This window comes from Rhagoletis pomonella, unplaced genomic scaffold (genome assembly GCF_013731165.1).
Source record: "Rhagoletis pomonella isolate Grant_MI unplaced genomic scaffold, Rhpom_1.0 Rhpom_scaffold_00008, whole genome shotgun sequence".
Taxonomy (NCBI): Eukaryota; Metazoa; Arthropoda; class Insecta; order Diptera; family Tephritidae; genus Rhagoletis; species Rhagoletis pomonella.
In genome coordinates, this window is record NW_023458562.1 from 32888197 (window position 1) to 32909272 (window position 21076).

The window sequence follows — 21076 nt, forward strand, 5'->3', positions numbered from 1 at the left end:
AGTACCGCTTAAGATTTCTTCGAGAATTTTCTCGATTCTTCGTGTCTTAATATTTTGGAATATTCCGGATTTTTTGTTTTTGTCGGGACTTTTCGGGGCTTTGATGCATTTTTCTCTCGGGATTTTTAATATATCTATATATAGTTTTAAATTGCTATTATGTGAGTTTAGTTTTTTTCGAACATCATCATTTCATTTCATAGTTATTTTGTACTTATCCGATCATTTTTAACCGTTATAATAGAGACTGAGTTTTTATAACCGATTTAAATCTTTTATCATCTAAAAAATTAAATCTGAAAATAACGGTTGTTCCACACGCTTTCCGGGCTGTTTCGGTAATTAGAGCGTGTCAAAAATGGTCCAGAGCGTGAGGAACGCAAAAAGCCACATTTTGTTCCCGGAATCAGCAAATCAGCTTTAAAAAATGATTTCATGTATATTTATCTCATATGGCTAATAAAATAGCAAAAAGCTATATTTTCTGAAACTTCTGTGGCATTTATTTCCCATTTCTACAACAGCTGTTATGGCAATTTGACTTTTTGCGCATTTGTGCCCGGAAAAAATTTCCTCGCTGTTTCGGGCACGAAGAAGAAGACATCTACGATCCAAAAGTGGAACATATTCGCTCTCTATTACCCATTCTTATAGGGCGAGGAACGCTTTCAGGGCTGTTTTGGGCACCAGCGGGATACCGCGGGCTCGTGTGGAACAAACCTAATATGTATGATCGAAAAAATAAAAATCATAAAATAACGGTAAAAATTATCAGAAAAATAAAAATCCTAAAATAACGATTATTTTTTATCGAAAAAATAAAAGTGCCATATGATTTTTTTTAGCTTTAAAGTCTTGACTCGAAAAAAAACTTGCAAGCTTTGCCTTAAAAAATAAAAAGCAAATAATAGTCGGCTTTCTTTACTGAAAATTAAAGAAAAAACTATAAAGAAAAAATTCAAAATTTATGCGTTTTTTTCTTTGTAAATTTATGTATTTCATTCCAGAAGCATCAATACATCCTTTGCAGTACCCAATAATTAGCGTTGATGCTCCGGAGATGAGCAAACGTTTTAAAGGCTTTTCAATTGCTTTTTTGAAGATTCACAAGCAAATACATTTTTTAATTGAGAGTTTAGAGACCAAATAATTTGAAAAAATTATCAAAAGGGATGCTCTGCCAATAATACCTGTTTAATATGCCCTTGGAAGGAGCATTTTTTCTTCTGAGCTGTAAACTCATTCGAGAAATTTAGATGGAAGTGAATTCCTTTTGCATTTCTTGGGCATTTTTATGTTTTTTTTTTGGTTTTTCTTGACAGACGAAGATGTTTCAGTTATTTAAAATGCAACACATCTTCAATCTTAAATCTTACCGGCACATAATAATTGCAACGTAAGTAAGATTAGTTATTCAAAAAAAAAACTGATATCTTAAGTATTACAAAGTTCAGGGGATCTTTTACTAACAATAATGAAAGGCACGTCCAAAAATAGAGTACATACATACGTAGTACCTATTCATAATTTACAATCAATACACACGTTTGCACAAACGTATTCCTGCTGTGCTAAAAAAAAAAAAAATCCCACGAAATTCTAACTGATAAGAATGTTGGGCAAATTTGAGAAAAAATGCGCTTTTCTAACTGATGTGAACGAGAATATACATACTTACATATGTATTTATATGTAGCTTCCGCGTTTAGGGGATATACTCAACAACATATTCAAAGGTCCACCAAGTTGATTATAAGCCAATTGATTTCAACTCGTCTTATAAAAACTCGCAGCGCCGCTCAGCAAAGGTATCAGTCAACTTACAGCATCCACTAAGCCAGCAGCTTGACAATCGAATCTTACTTGGACTTTGCAAATTATTTAAAGTTACTCCTGGTAAAAAAGAAAAAGAAAAATATAAACATGAAAATTTTCATTTTCGCAATCGCCGCTGTAGCTGTACTCAGCGCCTATGTAGAGGCATATCCACAGCGTGCACGTGCTCAACATTTGGTCTACTATCCACCACCCACACGCCAACCACGTCCTATCTTAGTGCGCGTGGCACGTGAAGTGGGTGTTGGCGGCTCGCTGGCCAGCAATCCGCGCGGTGGCGCTGATGCCCGCCTAGATGTGGCAAATGCTATAGGCAACCCAAATCATAACCTAATTGCTAGCGCCTTTGCTGCAGGAAACACTGATCGTGGTCCAGTGACTACTGGCGGTACAGTGGCTTATAATAAGTGAGTATGAAATAGTGACAAACATTTTCATCACAATAAAGTGGAATTTTGTCTTTCTCATTACAGCAATGGTTTGGGCGCCGCAATATCGAAGACTCACACTCCTGGCGTGCGTGACACTCTCACACAGAGCGTCAATGCCAATCTCTTCAATAACGGTCAACACAGCTTGGATGCAAATGCTTTCAAATCGCAGAATACCCTGGCCAATGGTTTCAAGTTCGATCGCAATGGTGCTGGTTTGGAGTACTCGCACATCAATGGACATGGCGCCAGTTTGACTAAGAGCAACATTCCCAACTTCGGCAGCCAATTGGAATTGGGTGGTAAAGCAAATCTCTGGTCATCACCGGATCGTAATACACGCGTCGATTTAACGGGTGGCGCTTCGAAATGGACCAGTGGCCCACTGAGTGGACAGCGTGACTACTTTGGTGGTGTGGGTCTTACACACATGTTTGGTATGGGATAGTGTGGAGAAGTTAATTTAGGGTACCTTTAGTTTGTAGTATAAAATTGTATACGAAAAAATATTTATTGAATAAAAAATAAAATATCGAAACTATATAAGGATTCTTGATTCTTTCAGCCTTTAGTTTTTATGCGAATATCGGTTATCGTTTCCTCTGAGAGTGTACCAGTCAGTCAGCACTCACGAATGTTGAGTGAGAAGACTGGAAACCAATGCAAATAACAGTCTTGAAGAAAGATTGAAAGTTCGAAAGACTATCGGAGTTATCGACTCAGGAGCCAGTATTACAGTGTGCAACTCTGCTAATATTATGCTCAATTGTGACCACTCACAACGAGTCTTCCAATGAACTCGGGAAAATTCACTAAGACATAAATATTTCACAGAATATTTCTCGAACATTCCAAGTAGCTCTTCATCGGATGATAGCATCGTTCACGCTTCTGCGACATGCGTTAGACGGGAATATGATGTGAGACTTATAAGCCGTTATTTTTGTTCCCCGAAAGAGGACTTTACTGTTTGTTAGTCAGTTGAATTTCAAGGCACGTTTTGTCCTCGGTTTTTAGATAAAAACTTTTTGGGATTTTGCTCATGCCAGGGACCGAATCTAAGTCCTACGGAGTGGTAGTATAAGCACTTTCTCGCTTCTTCACTCCAAGGAGCCTAACCCTCTCCCCTACAAAATCCTCGGCAATCCTTTTTACCACCAGGGCGAAGAATGTCAGACGACCTTCGATAGTCTTCTCGGCGCACACAATCGCAAATGTCAATAAAGTACAGAGCCGCAACAAGGTCCTCAAGTCGCCAGCCCGCAGAACCTGGGGCAGAGACAAAGAAACGTTGCTGGCAACATGCAAGGCAATTGGCTGGCCGGTTCTAAACTACGCAGCGCCCGTGTGGTCATCGGGGACTAGTGGGACGTAGTGGACAAAGCTACAGACAAGCCAAACCACGGCACTCCGGACAGAGGTTCATAAAGCAACCTCTGGACCTGTCAGCATATCGACAGGCGTTGAACGTCATTCACAGGGTGGCTCTTCTTATGCCCACTAAACCCCACTCAACTAACGCCTCTGTCCCTATGGACGATCCCTATAGAACCTGCACGCTTCTTGGGTCTCCCGTTAGTTGGGCTTGACGACAGCGATTGAGCTACCAGCCGATCTGGGCGGGGTATTTGTAACCGCTAAAACAACAACCACAGAAGGTGGTCGGGGGTTCCCCCTCACCCAGACCCAGACTTTTCGGGGCCCGGATTTCGCCGAAAATTAAGTTGGAACACACAAAGTTTTGCTGAGTTGATAAACTTGATAACAAACTTTGTTTTGGAGGGGTTGGCCCAAAATCATATTTTGTACCGGACCCGGATTTTTTATTGGCGGCCTTGTGTAGCGTTCAAAACAACCCACGGCAACTTGGTTTCAGTATATACCATGAAATATATTGTACGACCTGTGGTTGGTCCCTTGAAGGCATACAAGAGATTGGGGCCAAGCCGCGACAGAAAACTTGGGCAACGGGATCTTTCCAAAAATCCGTATTTCTTGACCATATGCTGTGGTGCGTCTCGGGACGTGATTTAACGAAAGTCATGTAATTTTCCTAGCGTTAGGCGGCGAATTAGGGATAAGGTACTATCACCCCTTCTGTGGAACTGCTACAAATCCAATCGGACAATGGATCCGCTTTCAAGGGCAGATGGATGTACATACATCATGACCGTACAACCAATAGTGACCTATGGGTCATGGATTTGGCTTCGAGAACTGCCTTGGTCACGGTGAAGCAGTCTCTCACTAAACTGTAACGTCTGGCTTGTGTATGTATTACAGGGGCAATGAGCGCATGCCTTAGGGCACCATTAGAGGAGTTATTGAGCTTGAGCCGCTGCAGATTACTATAGAATAGGCTGACAGATGCACCATCCTAAATTTTGCAAGAGATGGTTATGGTAGAGGCAAGGCGCTATCGGGCCCACCAGCCATCTTTCCCAGAGATGATTCGAATAGAGTAATTACACTAGTTTACAGCAAAAATACAATTCCTATGTATAATTGCTCGGTGATTCCAAAAATCGAGATATTTTTTTTTTCTATGGATAACTTTTCGAGATATTTGCAAGTGGAACCGTTCTTTCTTTTTTAAGCTGAATAACGGTAAATTGCAAATATCTCGAAAACGTATCGCGGCGAAAGATTCTACATACAAATCGAATAGTGTCGTCTGGGGAACAAAACCAAAATTAAAATTTGTGATCCAGTGTTATTTTTCACAAGAAATTTAAAATAAAGTTTTTCGCTATGGAGGGGAATATACAAGCCAGCACCACGCGTTGGTACAGGCCAGGTCGAAAGCTTACTGGGCATATAAATTAAATATATATAAACTTCAAATTAATTCTTGAGTATCGTGCTTAAAATTTCGTAAACCTTGATTTTGTAATTAACCCAGAGATCTTTGTAATATTTTAAATTTAACCCCTCAGATTAAACTAAGAGGTCAGCCTTCTCTATTCGGCAGTTGTTTTTTTAGAAAAAGGTGTGGCTATCATTTTTAAATGAAATTATGGACTGAAGTTTATATACCCGATAAGTAATTGTTGTTTAATGGTAAAAAAAAATCAGCAAAAGGTTTGTCTATTCACTTTTTTCCAAAATTTTATTAAAACGTTTTTAATAAATATACTCGTATAATTTTTTGCACATTTTTCAGCAATACATCCTTCTTTTCTCAATAAATTAACTATTTAAATAACTTCATTAATTTAATTTTTTTCTACCGCTTCCCTCCACACCATCTATCCCTCAGCATTCTTCTCAACCGAACAAATGCGTCAGTCCAACGCCAGCACTAAAATCCTTTTGTCCACTCAACGGTCCACTCAGCCACTTCGAGCCGCTGCCAGTTAAATCTAAGCGCGTATTACGATCGGGCGACGACCACAAATTCGCTCTGCCACCCAATTCCAATTGTCTACCAAAGTTGGGAATAGTGCTATGCGTCAGACTGGCGCCATGTCCATTGATGTGTGAGTACTCCAAACCGGCACCATTGCGATCGAACTTGAAACCATTGGCAAGGGTATTCTGTGATTTGAAAGCATTCGCATCCACGCTGTGTCGGCCATTATTGAAGAGATTAGCATTGACGCTCTGTGTGAAAGTATCACGTACACCGGGTATGTGCGTTTTCGAAATAGCGGCGCCCAATCCATGACTGTTGAGAAGCATATTTGTAATATAAATTTGGTATACAAAAAATAGGCATGTTTGTAGTATTAACTTACTTATTATATGCCAAAGTGCCACCGGTGGCCACTGGTCCACCATTCGTATTGCCCGCAGCAAATACCTTGCCAATCACATTGTGTTCCGGTGTGCCAATGCCCTTCGCCAATTCTAATCTTGCATCGGCGCCGCCACGAGGATTGCTGCTTAGCGAACCGCCTAGCGATTGGGGATATGCTTCGATGAGGGCGCCGAAGAGCGCCAAAGTGAGTGCAATAGCGGCTAAGTAATTCATTTTGAATTCGTTGGCAATGATGTTCTATCACTTGTTTGCTGTTTAAGTGTTCTTTAAAATATGATCTTACTGTGTGGTTTGGTTGGTTTTTATATGCACACACAGCCTGCTGTTGCAACTCGCTTATCATGGCTTGTGATTATATGCATGCAGCTGGCGCTAAGGGAATCCCCAAGTGAGCCGAGTTTGCTCTCTCGTTGGGGATTTACATTTCAATTGTTTAGCAAAGAAGGTATGAAAAATTAAGAATTATTTGTTATCATTTTTTTGCGATGCGTATTGACGCTTTTATTTTTTTTTTTTTTTTTTTTTTTTTTTTTTTTGAATTGAGCGAAATTCCCAATTACGCTTTTTTACGGAAACTATCAATATACATATTATGTATGTATGCATTCTCGAGCAATACCACTCCTCTGTTGTGACAGCCTAAAATTCCTCAAAGACCTTTTGGGAAATCATCTGCAGTGGTATTACTTGACTAGATACATACATGTACATATCGTTACCTCAATATAGAAATGGTCTTTGTAATATTTTTTTTCGTTATAGTGATTCAAATTTTTGTAGTAGGTCCGTCTAATGTGAGAATGCCCTAAATTTACTCGCAAAATATGCATAAAGGCGTATTTTTTTTTCAATTCATACCCGAAAAAGGAGGTAATAATTCTTGAATTTAACATCCAAACCAATCTTACTTACCCTAGAACTATAATTAAGAAACTTGAATCATGTTTACCGCGTTTTGCTTTTCTATGAGAAGGAAAGTAAACATATGAAATTTTTATTTAATCGTAAATTTTTGCAATCATTACCTTAAAGCAAGTTATTTTACTGTTTACATAACGGCAAATTTTATGTTTGTTTTACAATTAAACAAAAGTAAATAAAGATGGCTAAAAATTACAAACAAAAAGTTCCCGATGTTGCAGACAAGATTTTGGTGTTGTATTTTGTCCATTTACTTCACATTTGTGTTTCTTGTGTGTGTAAAGCAAATGATTTTAACGGTTGCGACTTAATCCTGGAAAAATTGCGCTTCTTATACAAATTTACCGTTCGAAATCTCAACTATTCTCGTGTTAGTTACTAAGCTTTAATTATTTTTATTATATTATAAATGTATGATTACGCCAATTATCTGCAGCAAATCAGTTTTTATTGTTAAGTAAATGTTATATTGTTTTTGTTCAGCTCACTAAGCATACAAAATAATTAGCAAAAATTTATATAAATTGTGTATTGTAGTTTTGTTGGTTTTTTGATTTTTTTTTTCAAGAATTTACTGCTACCAATTTGGTTCAAACAACGGGCTTTAGTCGGATATTTGTATAGTGTTCTGTGTGTTGTGTACTAAGCCACTGAACTTGACAGCTGCTTTTGCCAATATTTGAATACAAATTAGCAGAATTATGCTTTTAGATTTATAAAAAAAAAATTAATTTTTTATAATTGTTTATGTATTAATTATAGAAATCCTCCGTTTATCTATGACAACTTCTTAGCCTTCTGATATAGTGTGTCCACGACTTTGCCCATACTATGAATTGTCTCCAAAACACGTTCATAGGTTTTATCAACGGGTGTTTCTTCAAAAACTACAAGCACACCTTCGCCCTGATCCAATATACCGCTGAATTTTTTGTCGAGTATCATTTGTGAAAGCTTTTTCTCCACTTGTGGCATGGGCAATTTAATGCATTCAGCAACATGAGAAACCTGAAGAAAATGCGCACACGGGTTAGTTAAAAAAAATTAATTGCGGGTTGTTAATCTCGCACAAAAATGTTTATTTGCTAATACCCAATTTGTAATGTATCAAAATAATACGTATTTATTTGCTTACCTGCACCCTTGAATATGGTTCAATGATGCGGCACAGATTCTGTTCCAACATTGTGTCGTAAAGCGTACCCAAATGCGCTTGGACAATAACATCCTCTGTCAATTCTTTTTTGTAATCCTTCAATGCATCTTGGAAATCGGCAAGAGAACGTTTGTGTGAAGCTTCCGCCACAGCTTTCATGGCATCAATATCGCGACCCGAATAAGTGATAGCCTGTCCATTTTTTAAATAAAATTAGCCGTAATTTCTAAAAATCAAATGGTATTTAGCTTACCAATTTGCCGCTCACAATCTGATTGACATCCTCAGATTGCCCCAACATAATTTTGCACAACAACATATACTTTAAACCAGTTAAAGCCTTTGCATTATCAACGCTGTCGTAACTCTCGAATGCTTCGTAAAAGTAGGAGAAAGCCGTTTTAAAATCGCGTTCATCGGCTGCATGCAATATACCCGATTGCAAATCGAGAGCACCTTGCACCTTGGGCGGACAGTATATCGCATTGGCGGTTGTGCGTGCAGAGGTGAGTGCGGCGCGTGCTTTCGGTAGATTACTAAGTGCATGATAGGTTTTGCTCTCCAATAGTTGTACCTCAACGAGGAGATTCTTATCATCCAATTTTTTCAATTCACGCAACAATTGAGAACCAAGTGCCAAGGCGTCTGTATACAAGCCTGTATCGAAGAATAATGCAATAAGTCGGGCCTCCAACGATTGGCGTAAAAATGTGCGCTTTTCTTGTTTAGCCCACTCAATGCAGTCTTTACATAATTGCACCTGTAGTATTAGTTATTGAACATTTATAAGCTTTTAAACAAAAAGTTTATTTAATTATAGCCGTTTGTTTACTTACCTCTATTCCCGTGCCAGCATCCATGTCTAGAAACATATCGACTAGCGTACGCACCATTTTAGCTGCCTTCGCTTTGCTTATCAAACTGAGGAAGGGACGTGTCACCTTAATCAGATCAGCCAATTCCTTGGCTTTACCTTCTTGCTTGTACAACTCTCCCAACTGCAGAATACCCTGCTCCTTCAAACGAATCAACTCCTCGTCATTCTCAGCTACTTCTTGTTCACGCACAATTTTATTCAGCAGCGTAATGCCCTCCTCACGATTGACGCTGGTGAGGGCTTGAGCGCGTGCAAATAAGGTTGCTCCGGCCATTTTCCTGTTACTGCAAACAAATTTTCAAAAAATTTCCTTCAATTTAGTTGCTCTTCTATATGTTTTCGATGTGACTTCTTTGTGGTGGAAAATTCGCGATGATTTTTCTAAATTTCTACTTTGGAAAATGAAAATCACTTTTTTGCTTTTCGCTTTGGGGACAGAACGATGACAGATGACAGTTCACGAACCGCCAGTCATGCAAGCAACGCAGCCAACTGCTGCATAAAGTGTTACCATTACAAATTTGAAGGATTTTTGAAACTTTATTTCCAAAAATGATGAGGATGTAATTAAAGAACGAATGTAAATTTATCAACGAACATAAATCTGTGGTAAATTAACACTATTTAAAAAAGGGTAAAAGTATATTTACGTTCTTTGGTACTGAAAAATTGTTAGATATATTTTTTTAATTATCGGCCGCCTTCACCTACTTGAAAATCTCGTTTGCGTGACCATGTATGCGAAATCCCGCACGTGTACATCGCAAAAAATAATAAGCATACTTTTTGCCGCATACCGAGCTTGTATTCAACTGTCATTTTTTTATTTGACAGTTATTTTCTTATTTCTCCGAATTGTTCAGAGTAGCAACATCGTTTCTTTTGATGTCAAATACAAATTTAGACCCAAGCCCGTTATGTACATACGTCTTTTTTCTCTCCTTTATATTTTCTAATTTTTCCAAATTTTTTAGAGCCTATAAGGCTCAAACATTTTGGTTTGGTGACATTTTGCAAATGAAAAAGTATACCGTCTATTGCCCAGCAAAAAAAAACTCTCTCGCTTGCGAGAAAAACAAGTAGAACGCGAAGTACGTAAATCTATAAGAGGAGACAACACGTTGTAATTGGAGCGAGTGTGAATATCAGGAGCCTGCCTTCTCTTCTCATCCTATCAGAAAACGTATTTGGGCAACACACTCGCTGCAATTATAACGTGTTGCCTCTTTCGATAGAATTACGTTCTTTGTTGAATGTAGTCGAGGTTTTCAAGCAGGTGAAGACGTCCAGTTATGGAAGATGTTCGAGAATGAAAATACTCGATAGTTCTGAAAAATCGTCGATATTCAGAAAAACCTAAAACTATCGTAAGTATCGAATTTGTCATTGTTGTTTGCCAACACTGTTCGCTATGTGGAAACAAAGTTCAAGGAAGTAAAAAGACGATCTGCAATGACAAAACAGAAATAAAAAACAGGAAGGACCATTAAAATATTGAGCAGCTGCATAACAATTGTCGTAAAGACTTCTGTAGTGAGAAAGTCATCAGCCAAATGGTGGAGGAAACAACGCAAAGTAGCCGGCCGCGCATGAAGACTGCACGTCCGAAGTCGGTGTGCCTGTGGTCGGTTACTGATGTGCGGAAATGGTATATGCGGCATTGCGGCGAATATCCACAATATCTGGAACTTTTCTCGAAGGTGAGTATTAAAAGTGGAGTATCAATGAGTCGGACCTGCTATCTAGCAGCCCTAACAGCCACGGGATTCGATTTCGTCGGAATACTACTTTGTCAGACTTATCTGGGTGCCAGGCCATAGTGATATCACAGAAAACTGCGCGGCGGCTGAACTGGCCAGAGGCGCCACCTTTGAGGAATTATCGCCAAGTATAGAGATAGTGGGAGTTCCCTTGACTACTTGTGGACTTCTCTTGTGAAGATGAGCCTCGGGTCAACTCAGCGAACGCTGGGATCTCCTTAGGCACGCGAAGCCAGATCTCGCGATTCTGGTAGGTTTACTGACAGGGCATTGTCCTGTCGGGGTTCATGCAGTGAGATTAAATATCTTACCGGACGCCCTCTGTCGCAGCTGCATGGAGGACGATGAGGTGGGGTCATCTCAGCGTTTCCTCCAAGACTTCCCGGCTTTTGCAAGATTGCGCCTTAGACACTTGGATTCATACTCTCTGACAAGTCCGGATGAGCTTTTCGGAATTAAGATTGGCCACATGCGAAACTTTGTTCTCGGCACTCAGCTATTCTCGCTCTAACGTAGCAGTTACCGTACGCAGTAGTATCACAAAGGACCAACTTCCACGGTCTAAGTGAGCCTCTATAGGGGTACCCACCTAAACCTAACCTAACCTACTTGTATTCTTATGTCTGTGGATAAACGATGACAACTTTGGAAGTCATTGATCTTGGATTAGCTGTAGCTTTACTCACAAATTTTGACTTTGAATTTTATAAAGCATAATTTTAATTTTCCGAATTCAAAAAGTTCTCTTTTTCACGCCGCTATTAACTCTACAGTGTTATTGTCTCAATTATATTGCGGAATTTCTCGTAATCGTTTCATAAATCGACAGAAGGTCCTGCTTTGATCTCGCACAATGATAAAGGCTTTAATTTATTTTAACTTATTTACGTAGTATTAACGAAAACTATCTTTGTTTTTCGTTTTTAGCATGAAATCACGGGCCGTGCGCTGCTCCGCATCAACGATTATTCCCTACAACGTATGGGCATCAGTCACAACGGCGATCGGGAGGCCATTTTCCGTGAAATACTAAAACAACGACTCAAAACTGATATTATGGAAATACGTGATATGGAACGTGAAATCAATACCTATTACAACACCAGATAAATTAACTTAAAATAACTGAGTATTAGGGAAATCATAGGCAATTTAAGAAAACCTATTATGTAGTAGAAAGAGAAATTTTGTAACGCGCGTTATGGGTATTGCAGCAAAGGGCCTCATGGCGCATCTAAATGCACACAAATTTTCTGCTAGCGATATTTGAATACACATACCTATATAACGTTACCTTAATTCACAAAGGTTCTAACCAACACTTTTCAAAACTGCGTTTTCACAGATTTTGGTAGGGTCATCCTACTAGAATGCATTAAAATATACCTTTAATCAAAATTTTGAAGTCTTAGTACCAAAAACAACGGAATTACATGCCACTTTTTAAAAAGCCCTATCTGTTTTTTATACTCCTTTTATAAGGTTTATTTCTTCTCCTGTAAAATTAAAAATTTTTTTGGTTGGAGCCTTTGTTAATTAAGGTAACGATATGTATGTACATGCGTACATTGCATATAATGTACTTGTACTTGGACAAGTGCATTTGTAGTCTAGCGGTGCATAGTAGTACAGTGAAAATTAGTGAAAATTTATGAAACACATTTGCTAATATAGCGGTATATTGTTTATTTATTTTATTTTGTTAAAATTTTAGAACTAAAATCGTTAAAATACTGTTTCGTGCATTTGTTTAGCTTTGAAAGTCTTCTAATTGCAATTTCATTTGTATTACGTATGAGTATATAGATGCTATACTTATGTATGTATGTACATAGTATATGTATGTATGTTTCTTTATTACTGCGTTTTGTATGTTGATAAAGAAAAAAATTTATAAAACTAATTGATTTAGGCAATTTAACTGAAAACACCACATAGCAATAAAAAGAACGGTATTAAAAATAGTTTATGAACTATATATTATATAAAAATTGTATGCTTAAAATATCTTGTAAGTTTTAGTTTTTTAATGAGTTGTAGACGAATTGCACAAATATTCAAATTGTTACGCAGCAAAAGACGTGTACATTTTATTATAAAATACGTATATTTATAACTCATTAATTGTTATCGAAAATATTTGCGGTTGTTTTCTGTTAACATAATTTGAGCTCTTAAGAATGATAAATTATTATACATACGATTTTACGCACATATTAAAAAAAAAATAAGAGTTTGCAAAGACGTACATTAGTTTTAATTATTTATCCCATACATATACATACATGCGTGCATATGTACTTTTTAACAATTTTTATAAAATACCAATACGATTTTGTCATCAATAGCCCGTAGTGAGTAGCATTGTTGTGTCTTCCTAATGAGAAAGTAACAACAGCAAACACCCATCACTTTTAAACCAAAAAGCAATTAAAATGTATTGAAATTACAATTGTAAAAAAAAATTGTGGGCAAATATACTATACATACATATAAATAATTTTAAAGAACCACTGAGCATTTTTTATTTGAGTACATTCGTTTAAATATTTTACTGTGTATTTTCTAGGTTTGAAGCTCTAAAGGAATGTAACTACGTAAAAGAAAAAACTTCGCGACTTCTTTTTTTCCACTTAGTGGTGCCTAATTTGGTTAATATCATTTTACATGTACATACATATATGTATTAACGCTGAATCTACTAAATATCTAATTTTAGTTAAATTTAATTTATTTCTATTTTCAAGAAGTTAATTTCCCTCAAAAACAAGTTTTTTGTGCTTCCGTATTTCTAATTTAATACTTTTTATGCGCGAATCCCTAATTAAATTGATAGGCTTTCTTTTTAATATCATTGCATGGATGCTTTTGCCATGAGACTACTGAGAATCATTTTTACTTATTTTATTTTCGTTAATTTTAATCTATTCCCTATACATTGCCCACATTATTTTTTGTTGCTGTGCTTTCTAATTTCACGCAAAAATATTATCCCAACTTTATTTCTCCCAATTATTGCAGACACCGCTAGCCACCCGCTTTATCGCCTCTAAACCCAATCACATCACTTGCCCCTCCTCAGTCCTCGTCCTCCTCCTTTGGCGCTACCAACTGCACGTCCATTGCTTGCGCGCTCCCTGCCCCCTCGCTTGCCACTACCGACAGGGCCGCAGACGCTTGCACTTGCGATTGTGCAATGACGGCCGTAGGCGCCGGCGCCAACTTGGGCATCGCATTCGTCGTCAGCTTAGTTGGCGTTAAGATAGTCGTGCCACCTGCTACGCCGGCTAGACTGGCGGCGCCACCCGGCACCGCTGCAGTGGTGAAGACTAGCTTCGGCGGATTCAATCGCATTTGTTGCGTATGCGCCTGCATAGCCGCGGCAACTTGCTGTTGTTGCTGTTGCAGCACTTGCGCCTGCTGTTGTTGCTGCTGCTGCTGTTGCGTGAATAACTTTGGCAACTCGGCAAAGAAGCGGTCTACGGCGGTGCGTTCGAATTCGAAGCGATCGCGTTCGAGCGCCAGCCGTTGCTGCTGTATTTCATTGCTTTCCGTTTGCGCATTATAAATGTGACGCAGCAGTATGCGCATGCTGGCGGCTTCCTTGCGTGATAGTAGTTCATCACGTCGCTGTTTATCTTTTTGTTGTTTCTGCTGCCGCTTGATGGCCGCCTGTGCATTGGCTTCTTCTGCTTCCTTTAACTGTTGTTGTTGCTGCTGCAGCTGCTGTTGTTCCTTCTGCAGTTGCTCTTGCTGCGCTTGTTGCTCCTGCTGTTGCTGTTGCAGCTGCTGTTGTTGCTGCGCCTGCTGTTGTTGTTGCTTCTGTTGTTGTTGCTGCTGCTGTTGGAGTATCGCCGCGTTCAGCTGCGGCAGCAGTTGCTTGCTTAAAGCCGCGTTGGTTGCGCCCATCTGCGCAGCGGCTTGGTCAGCGTTCACCAGCAGCAGTTTCATGCCGCCCGGACCCGTAGCCACAAAGCCCGCGCTTGTCGGTGTACCCTGCGCGCCGGTAACACCTGGGGCGCCGCTTAGCAAAATGCGTCCTGGTGGCAAACTACCAGCGGTATTCAAAGCATTGGGCAGCAATTGTATTTGCGACTGATGCAACGGTATCAATGGCGTTGGAGCTGGCGCTGGGGTTACTACTGGCGCGATTGCGGTCGGCGTGGGCGGCTTAGGTTGCATGAGAAAATTTGTTGGCACCAAAGAAATCTTTCCTTGTGGCGCGCTTGACGTCGTAGTGGTGGTGGATGCTTTAGACGCATTGGCTGCGCTGGAGACAATGGTCATGGGACTCGAGACGGGTATGATAATACTTGACGAGCTGGCGGTCAAGCGATCGATGAGTGTGGGCATTCGTGATTTCAGTGGGTCGATGGACTCGATCTCATCCTCGGCGTCTACATCGATGGGCTCTTCTTTGATAGCAGTACTTCCACCCAATGTTGCCGTTTTGTTCGCCTCAACTGGCGGTTGCTTTTGTGCTATTTTACCACGTTCGCTATCTGCCGACTTTCGCTTAATGCCATTGCACAAAGGAAACTCATCACTATCCATGCTGTCGTCTTCCTCTTTAATCAGCATATCGCCCATATCATTGCCACCATTGCTGCGACTTTCAGACGCGCGCTCATCTTCGAATTCACTACCCAACTCCAAGCTGCCTTCGCTGGCCTTCGATACTTTACGCCGCTTGGTAGCCGAAAGCGCCTTCACTGTTTTCTCAGCGGCACTTGCAATGGCCGCAAAAGCCTCATCGTTGATGTCCACTTCGACATCGGGTATTATGCCATCATCAATCTCATTTTTGGAGGAGTTACCATTACTCAATGCCACCAGCTCGTCGAGTCCGTCGTCGCTTTCGGATACTGTGCCACCTGCAAAGAGTAAGGAAAAGATAAATTATAAAAGCTACATACAAATTAAAGAGTTCGCTTCACTTACCTTCGTCCAATATCTTGCGTCTACGCTCCTCGCGTTCTTCACGCGCTTTCTCCAATTGATATTTGAGCGAAGGTGGTGGCACTTCATTGGGGCGCACACTAAATATCGGTCGCTTCATAATCGCATCCATTTCGGCATAGTGCTTCCAAGTCGGCTCAGCTGGCGATGCAATGCCCGCGTCGATCTCTTTCTTCAAGCGATTGTAGAAACATTTGAGATTTTTAATGCGTGTGCTGATCTCCTCCGGCGAACGAAAGTAGCCATATTGTTGCATCTTAGACGCCAAGTCACAGAGCACAGCATGCTTTTTGTGTGCTATAATGAGCGTGCGCTGCACTTTTGGATCACCCCACAGCTGTATGAGCAGCTTAGTTTCATCTGTATCGAAGTTCGGATTGCGACCGAGATTAGTGCCCTTCTTCGTGGTCGAAGCGCTGTTGAGCACACGATTGTTGGAGACCCACGGCTCGCCGCTACGGCGTTTTGATTTAATGCGTGCACTGCTCTTCTGGCTCATTTTTTTTTTAGAGATTTAAGAAAATTTCACAAGTGAGGATAAAGCACTGTAAATGAAACAATTATCGGGTCATTAAAAGGTCTTAAAACCCAACGTTAAATTCACAAAATTTATTCCTCAAAATAGAATAAGTGCCCTTAAAAATATGGAACATGCAATACTAAGAGAACCTACTATAAAAGTAAATGGTGCATACTTTTAGGTACACTTGCCGTACTTTGGTGTTTAGTGAAAATGAAATTGCATATAGTGAATTTTCCAAACGTAGATATAATGGGGGATGCACACTGCCACCTTGGGTTTATTGTACCCCCATTACTTATCAAAGGATATAGTGTAGACCTGAAGTTCTGAAGAAAGCCAATAATTTCAGCGCGCCATAAAGTTAATCTGCTTAGCTTTTGGTCGCAACTCCCCCTAATGTGTTTGATTTCTTCTAGTGACCGCTTGACATACTAGGAGGTGAAATAGGGTTACCAGAGTCTTAACAAGAGAGAAAGTGAATCCAGCTTATTCTCTCTCTCATTAAAATTTCAATTCGATAATGGGCTAGATTTCGAGTTCATAACGAAGGGAAAATACATTGGATCACGAAGTTTCCGTTTTGCTGGAGAATGGCCTAGTTCTCGAATCGAATACTAACCTAAATATTCCATATTCGTTATCGAAGGTGCGACTCGAAAAAACAATTTGTTTTCCGATCATTTTCGAATTGTTAACCAAGCCTTATGTTTACTGGGATATCTCTAGGGCTTGACGCTAAAGTTCGACTTTAAAATATTTAAATTTTTAAAACTTGCGATTTTCAAACATTTCGAATTTAAAAAATTTCAATTTTTTGTTTTTCACAAAACTTATTCATAAAAAAACGAACTCTAGCTAAATGAAAATGGTTAGTTGTTTAGAAGTTTATTTCTTTTAATTTTGATTTTTTCAAAAATTTTCGTTTTAAAGCATTCTTAAAAATAATTACAATTATGTATACATGTTGAAATTATAAACAAGTCAAATAATAAAACAGCATTTTTGCATTCTTTTCTTGACATTCGGCTTTCTTATAGAAATTTTTAAAGCCAAATTTTCAAATAAGATATTGTCGAATCTTTATTCTCGCTCTTATTACTTCCCCTGGTATAATTTCATCTGAAAATTTTTGAGCACTTGTTTCGCATTTAGATTGTCAAAATTTCCATTTTCCAAAACTCGATCTTAAAAATTTGTGAATTTCAAATTTTTTCATTTGCAAAAATTAAGAATTACAAATATTTTTGACATTGAAAAATTTCAATTTTGATATTTTACGTTTTCCAAACACTTCGTTTTTTTTCAAAAATTTCAAATTTCAACAATTCCCCTTTTCAAAACTTTTGTTTTTCACATAACTTTTTCATAAAGAAACGGCCTTAAGCTCAATGAAAACTTTTAGATATGTACGTATTCAGAAATTTATTTCTTTTAATTTTTATTTTCCATTAAAAAAAGAAGAAGCACTTGTTTAAATTTTCGATTTTCAAAAATTTATTTTTCTAGTTTCTATAACACTATGACTATTTTTCATTCGATTTTAAATGTTTTCAAAAGAGGATTTATAGACCTTTATAATAATTTATAACAATATATTGTTGAGCTCAAACAAAATTTTAGATATTCAGAAATTTATTAGAGGCACAGGGCAATCATCCGAGAGACACCGGTCAAGACACCGTTGCCAAAAGAACAACCAATAGCACCACCAAGGAAGCTTTACTTCTGGCTCGCGTACACAAGAACTCGCGTGATTTGTTTATTATTCGACCTAATAGTAAAATTTTCGCAACAAAAATAACAGATCTTCTCACAAAACTATTTGTTTTTTTTTATCAAATTACCTCCTAATCACTCACACTTCAAATCATCGCAACTAGTTTGATATCAATCTTAATGCCGCGTTCAAACGCACAAACATGTGCACATCCTATCCTGTCTCTTCGACGGCATTCTTAAGTTTCTCAATTACCCGCCATTCCAGCAGCCCAATAAAATAGCTGCAATAGCTCTTCAAAATGCTTACTGTCAAAGTTTAGCAATTCTTGCAGAGGTGAAAATGAAAGCTTTCAATTGAAATCCCTTCACACTTTTCCAATGTTTACGCAAAACTCGAAAGTGGTAATAAATCAATTACTTGACTGTTTTCAAGAATACAGCCCATGTATTTGGTTGTCTTCCTATTTAAATATATATGTATGTACGTATGTATTTTACCCCTGTGCTCTACCGGTCTGCAACAACGTTGAAGCGCGTCCTGACGGAAAATTTGCCGCTGCTCAACCAAACGCAGCCGAGTTGGAAAAAGTGACGCACCGAGTTTGTTGTACTCGCCGTTGGCGGAAAAGCATGGTGACACAACGAACTACGGCGCAACTCCGTGGCAAACAATGTGCCGAAAACACACACACACACACACCCACACAACACGTTAAAATCGAACCCTAGACAGCAACAAAACGTAAGCCACCAGCCTAGACACACTTGAAAAAAAGCCTAGAAGCGCGCGCCTAACGCCACCAACACACACAGCACCACCACCTCTACCACACGACGAAACCGAAATCCCAACGTGCTGGGCTGAGACGATATAGAAGCATATGCACATATGTCTGTACTTACAAACGCCCACCTACCTCAGCTGTGCTGCACTGAGCTCGTTGCTCAGCAGTCGTCCACTTATGCAGCTTGCGCTCGCTCAATCACTCGATTCGTTTCGTCGGTTGGATAATGGGTCTGACTACTTGCGAGCTTGAGTGTGCTAATGGGTGTACATATGTACATATATGCATGTAAGTATATCCGACGCGTCCACTGTCCGCTGTCGAGTCGTAGCTGGTTTACTTTAAGCTGACACAGCTGCACTCAACCCGAACTCTGTGCTGGATATCCTTTTTCACACTGCGCTGCTACACCGTTAATCTACATACATATATACATATGTATATATTTTTTCTTGTTTGTATGTATGTATGTTTGTATGCGCAAACGTTTATTTTCCTTTTATATGTCGAATTTTCTCGGTATCCTTTGGTTCCGTACACGACGCCGACTCTCTTGCAACTGAACAGCACTTCGTTTCGTTTGACGCGTTTGAGCTGGTGCACAGGGCATGCACCAAATTTGGGTGGTGGTGGGTTGACGTTGCTGCGTTCGTTGGTCGTGGCTGGTCGAGTGGCTGGTTTGTTTTTGTGTTTAAGTCTGCTGTTCTGTAAAATGTGTAGTGCGCAGCCTGACATGCGCAGTGGAAACGTGTAAAGCATTTTTCTTTTGAGATTTGTTGTTGCGCCTATTGCTCCTTGCTGAATTTTTATTGATTTATCACATAAAATTTCACCTGGATGGCATCAAATGTCGTACAGTGGTTGGGGTTTTTTGAATAAAGATAAGGTTTTTGATACATATATTTTATCAAACTAAGTAAACCAATTAGGAAGTCAATTAATTAAAGTTCTTGTAAAATTAGTCCTTTAGCCATAGTTCACATAAACACGCATACAAGTAAAACACACATATACATATGAACGTGAATGCATAGAAGCGTTCGGCACATTTGCGTTAAATGTTGCTAAGCGATTTACGTTGATAGGTATAAATTCTTTAAATAGTTAAAATGCTTAATTGGACCAATTCATGAAACTATTTTTGGTTTGAATGGCAAAATTCGCGTTTCTATCTAAATCGCTATTCTTCAAACTGATCCTTTTCTATAAACAAGGAGTACCAGTTACTGTCAAAGTTCGGCTGCTTGTATAGATTTTTAAGGGTCCCTTTTAGAAAAAAGAATTTAAATTTTAGTCGTTGTTTTAACATACGTTTCGTTTTTGTATTAGTCTTCGCATTCACCTTTGCATTTATTGTAGTCGCTATCTTCGTATTCATCTTCGGATCGCAGGCGTCGTATTCTTCTTCGTTTTTAACTCTGTTCTGTTCTTGTATTCGTCTACGCAAGAGTCTTCGTATTCGTCCTCATCTTCGTATTCCTCTCCGTTTTCGTGTCAGTCTTCTTTTTTGTGGCCGTGTTCGAATTCATCTTGATATACGCCTTCGTATTTGCCATCGTGTTCGAAGTTCGGCTGCTTTTCTAGGATCCCTAAAATTTTTTCGTCTTCATTTTAGCCGTTGTCTTCATATACATATGTATTCGTCTTCATATTAGTCTTCACATTCAACTTTGTGTTTGTTGTAGTCGCTATCTTCGTATTCATCTTCGGCTCGCATGCGTCGTATTCTTCCTTGCATTTATATTCGTGCTGTCCCTGTATTCCACTACGCAATTATCTTCATATTAATCTTCGTATTCGCGTTTGTCTTCGTTTTCGTCACCATGTTCGAATTTTTCGTGTTCATCTTCGTACTCGTCTTCGGTGGGTCTACAAATTCGTATTCAACCTCGTTTTAACTTCATACTTCTCTTCATGCTCGTATTCGTGTTCGCCTACGTATTTTTCTTTGTTTTCATCTCCTTACTCATCTTTGGGTGCGTATTAATCTTCGTATATTCTACGTATTCACGTTCGTAATCGTCTTCCGAATTCCAATTCGTCTTTGTCGTCATACTCGTATTACTCTTCGGTTGCTCTTCGTATTTGTTTTTGTGTTCGTATTTGTCTTTGTGTTCGTATTTGTCTTGGTTGTTGATGTTGTAGCGGTAATACTAGTCCTGGTCTGGGTCGGTTTGTCTATCAGTCGTTATCGTCAAGCTCAACTACCAGTAGGCCCAAGAAACTAGATGTTTCGAGTCTGGACAGTCAACTGTAAAAGCATTTATAATATCCTAACCTTTCCGGGGGCCAAGTAGCGCGGGTCTCGTGTGCAAAAGGTAGTGATGGGGCTCCGATCGCGGGGTCCAT

General features: G+C 39.1%; 5 protein-coding genes across 8 annotated transcripts; 2 read left to right on the plus strand and 3 right to left on the minus strand.

Moving 5' to 3' along the window:
- The first annotated feature begins 1799 nt into the window (after positions 1-1799).
- Positions 1800-2731, plus strand: LOC118745171 (attacin-B-like). Its single transcript, XM_036478695.1, has 2 exons — positions 1800-2243; positions 2310-2731. The coding sequence occupies exons 1-2, from the start codon at positions 1924-1926 to the stop codon at positions 2713-2715; spliced, it is 726 nt and encodes a 241-aa protein (XP_036334588.1). The 5' UTR covers positions 1800-1923; the 3' UTR covers positions 2716-2731.
- Positions 2732-5358: 2627 nt separating this feature from the next.
- LOC118744633 (attacin-B-like) lies at positions 5359-6518 on the minus strand. The gene is made up of 2 exons (XM_036477774.1): positions 6005-6518; positions 5359-5934 (listed from the first exon to the last, which is right to left on the minus strand). Exons 1-2 carry the CDS (start codon positions 6238-6240, stop codon positions 5535-5537), a joined length of 636 nt encoding a protein of 211 aa, XP_036333667.1. The 5' UTR covers positions 6241-6518; the 3' UTR covers positions 5359-5534.
- A 448-nt stretch (positions 6519-6966) lies between these two features.
- On the minus strand, positions 6967-9446 carry LOC118744632 (26S proteasome non-ATPase regulatory subunit 11). The gene is made up of 4 exons (XM_036477773.1): positions 8941-9446; positions 8358-8864; positions 8084-8296; positions 6967-7956 (listed from the first exon to the last, which is right to left on the minus strand). Exons 1-4 carry the CDS (start codon positions 9253-9255, stop codon positions 7726-7728), a joined length of 1266 nt encoding a protein of 421 aa, XP_036333666.1. The 5' UTR covers positions 9256-9446; the 3' UTR covers positions 6967-7725.
- Positions 9447-10284: 838 nt separating this feature from the next.
- LOC118744634 (protein aveugle) lies at positions 10285-12430 on the plus strand. The gene is made up of 2 exons (XM_036477775.1): positions 10285-10681; positions 11669-12430. Exons 1-2 carry the CDS (start codon positions 10535-10537, stop codon positions 11849-11851), a joined length of 330 nt encoding a protein of 109 aa, XP_036333668.1. The 5' UTR covers positions 10285-10534; the 3' UTR covers positions 11852-12430.
- On the minus strand, positions 12421-19270 carry LOC118744631 (RNA polymerase II degradation factor 1). Of its 4 annotated transcripts, none has more exons than XM_036477769.1 (3): positions 18860-19270; positions 15683-16245; positions 12421-15615 (listed from the first exon to the last, which is right to left on the minus strand). In XM_036477769.1, exons 2-3 carry the CDS (start codon positions 16197-16199, stop codon positions 13820-13822), a joined length of 2313 nt encoding a protein of 770 aa, XP_036333662.1. In that variant the 5' UTR covers positions 16200-16245; positions 18860-19270; the 3' UTR covers positions 12421-13819. The 4 variants fall into 4 exon arrangements, with proteins under 4 accessions (XP_036333662.1, XP_036333663.1, XP_036333661.1 ...); XM_036477770.1 differs by having other exon boundaries at positions 18846-19270; XM_036477768.1 differs by having other exon boundaries at positions 18441-19270.
- Between the last annotated feature and the right edge of the window lie 1806 nt (positions 19271-21076).

Bases quoted from the DNA above. Each gene is read 5' to 3' on its own strand.
- LOC118745171 (XM_036478695.1), top strand. From the start codon at position 1,924: ATGAAAATTTTCATTTTCGCAATCGCCGCTGTAGCTGTACTCAGCGCC. The intron at 2,244-2,309 runs GTGAGTATGAAA...TTCTCATTACAG, and splicing joins GGTACAGTGGCTTATAATAA to CAATGGTTTGGGCGCCGCAA.
- LOC118744633 (XM_036477774.1), bottom strand. From the start codon at position 6,240: ATGAATTACTTAGCCGCTATTGCACTCACTTTGGCGCTCTTCGGCGCC. The intron at 5,935-6,004 runs GTAAGTTAATAC...GCTTCTCAACAG, and splicing joins GGCACTTTGGCATATAATAA to TCATGGATTGGGCGCCGCTA.
- LOC118744632 (XM_036477773.1), bottom strand. From the start codon at position 9,255: ATGGCCGGAGCAACCTTATTTGCACGCGCTCAAGCCCTCACCAGCGTC. The intron at 8,865-8,940 runs GTAAGTAAACAA...CTAATACTACAG, and splicing joins ATGCTGGCACGGGAATAGAG to GTGCAATTATGTAAAGACTG. The intron at 7,957-8,083 runs GTAAGCAAATAA...CATTTTCTTCAG, and splicing joins AACCATATTCAAGGGTGCAG to GTTTCTCATGTTGCTGAATG.
- LOC118744634 (XM_036477775.1), top strand. From the start codon at position 10,535: ATGGTGGAGGAAACAACGCAAAGTAGCCGGCCGCGCATGAAGACTGCA. The intron at 10,682-11,668 runs GTGAGTATTAAA...TTTCGTTTTTAG, and splicing joins ATCTGGAACTTTTCTCGAAG to CATGAAATCACGGGCCGTGC.
- LOC118744631 (XM_036477769.1), bottom strand. From the start codon at position 16,199: ATGAGCCAGAAGAGCAGTGCACGCATTAAATCAAAACGCCGTAGCGGC. The intron at 15,616-15,682 runs GTAAGTGAAGCG...TACTCTTTGCAG, and splicing joins ACGCAAGATATTGGACGAAG to GTGGCACAGTATCCGAAAGC.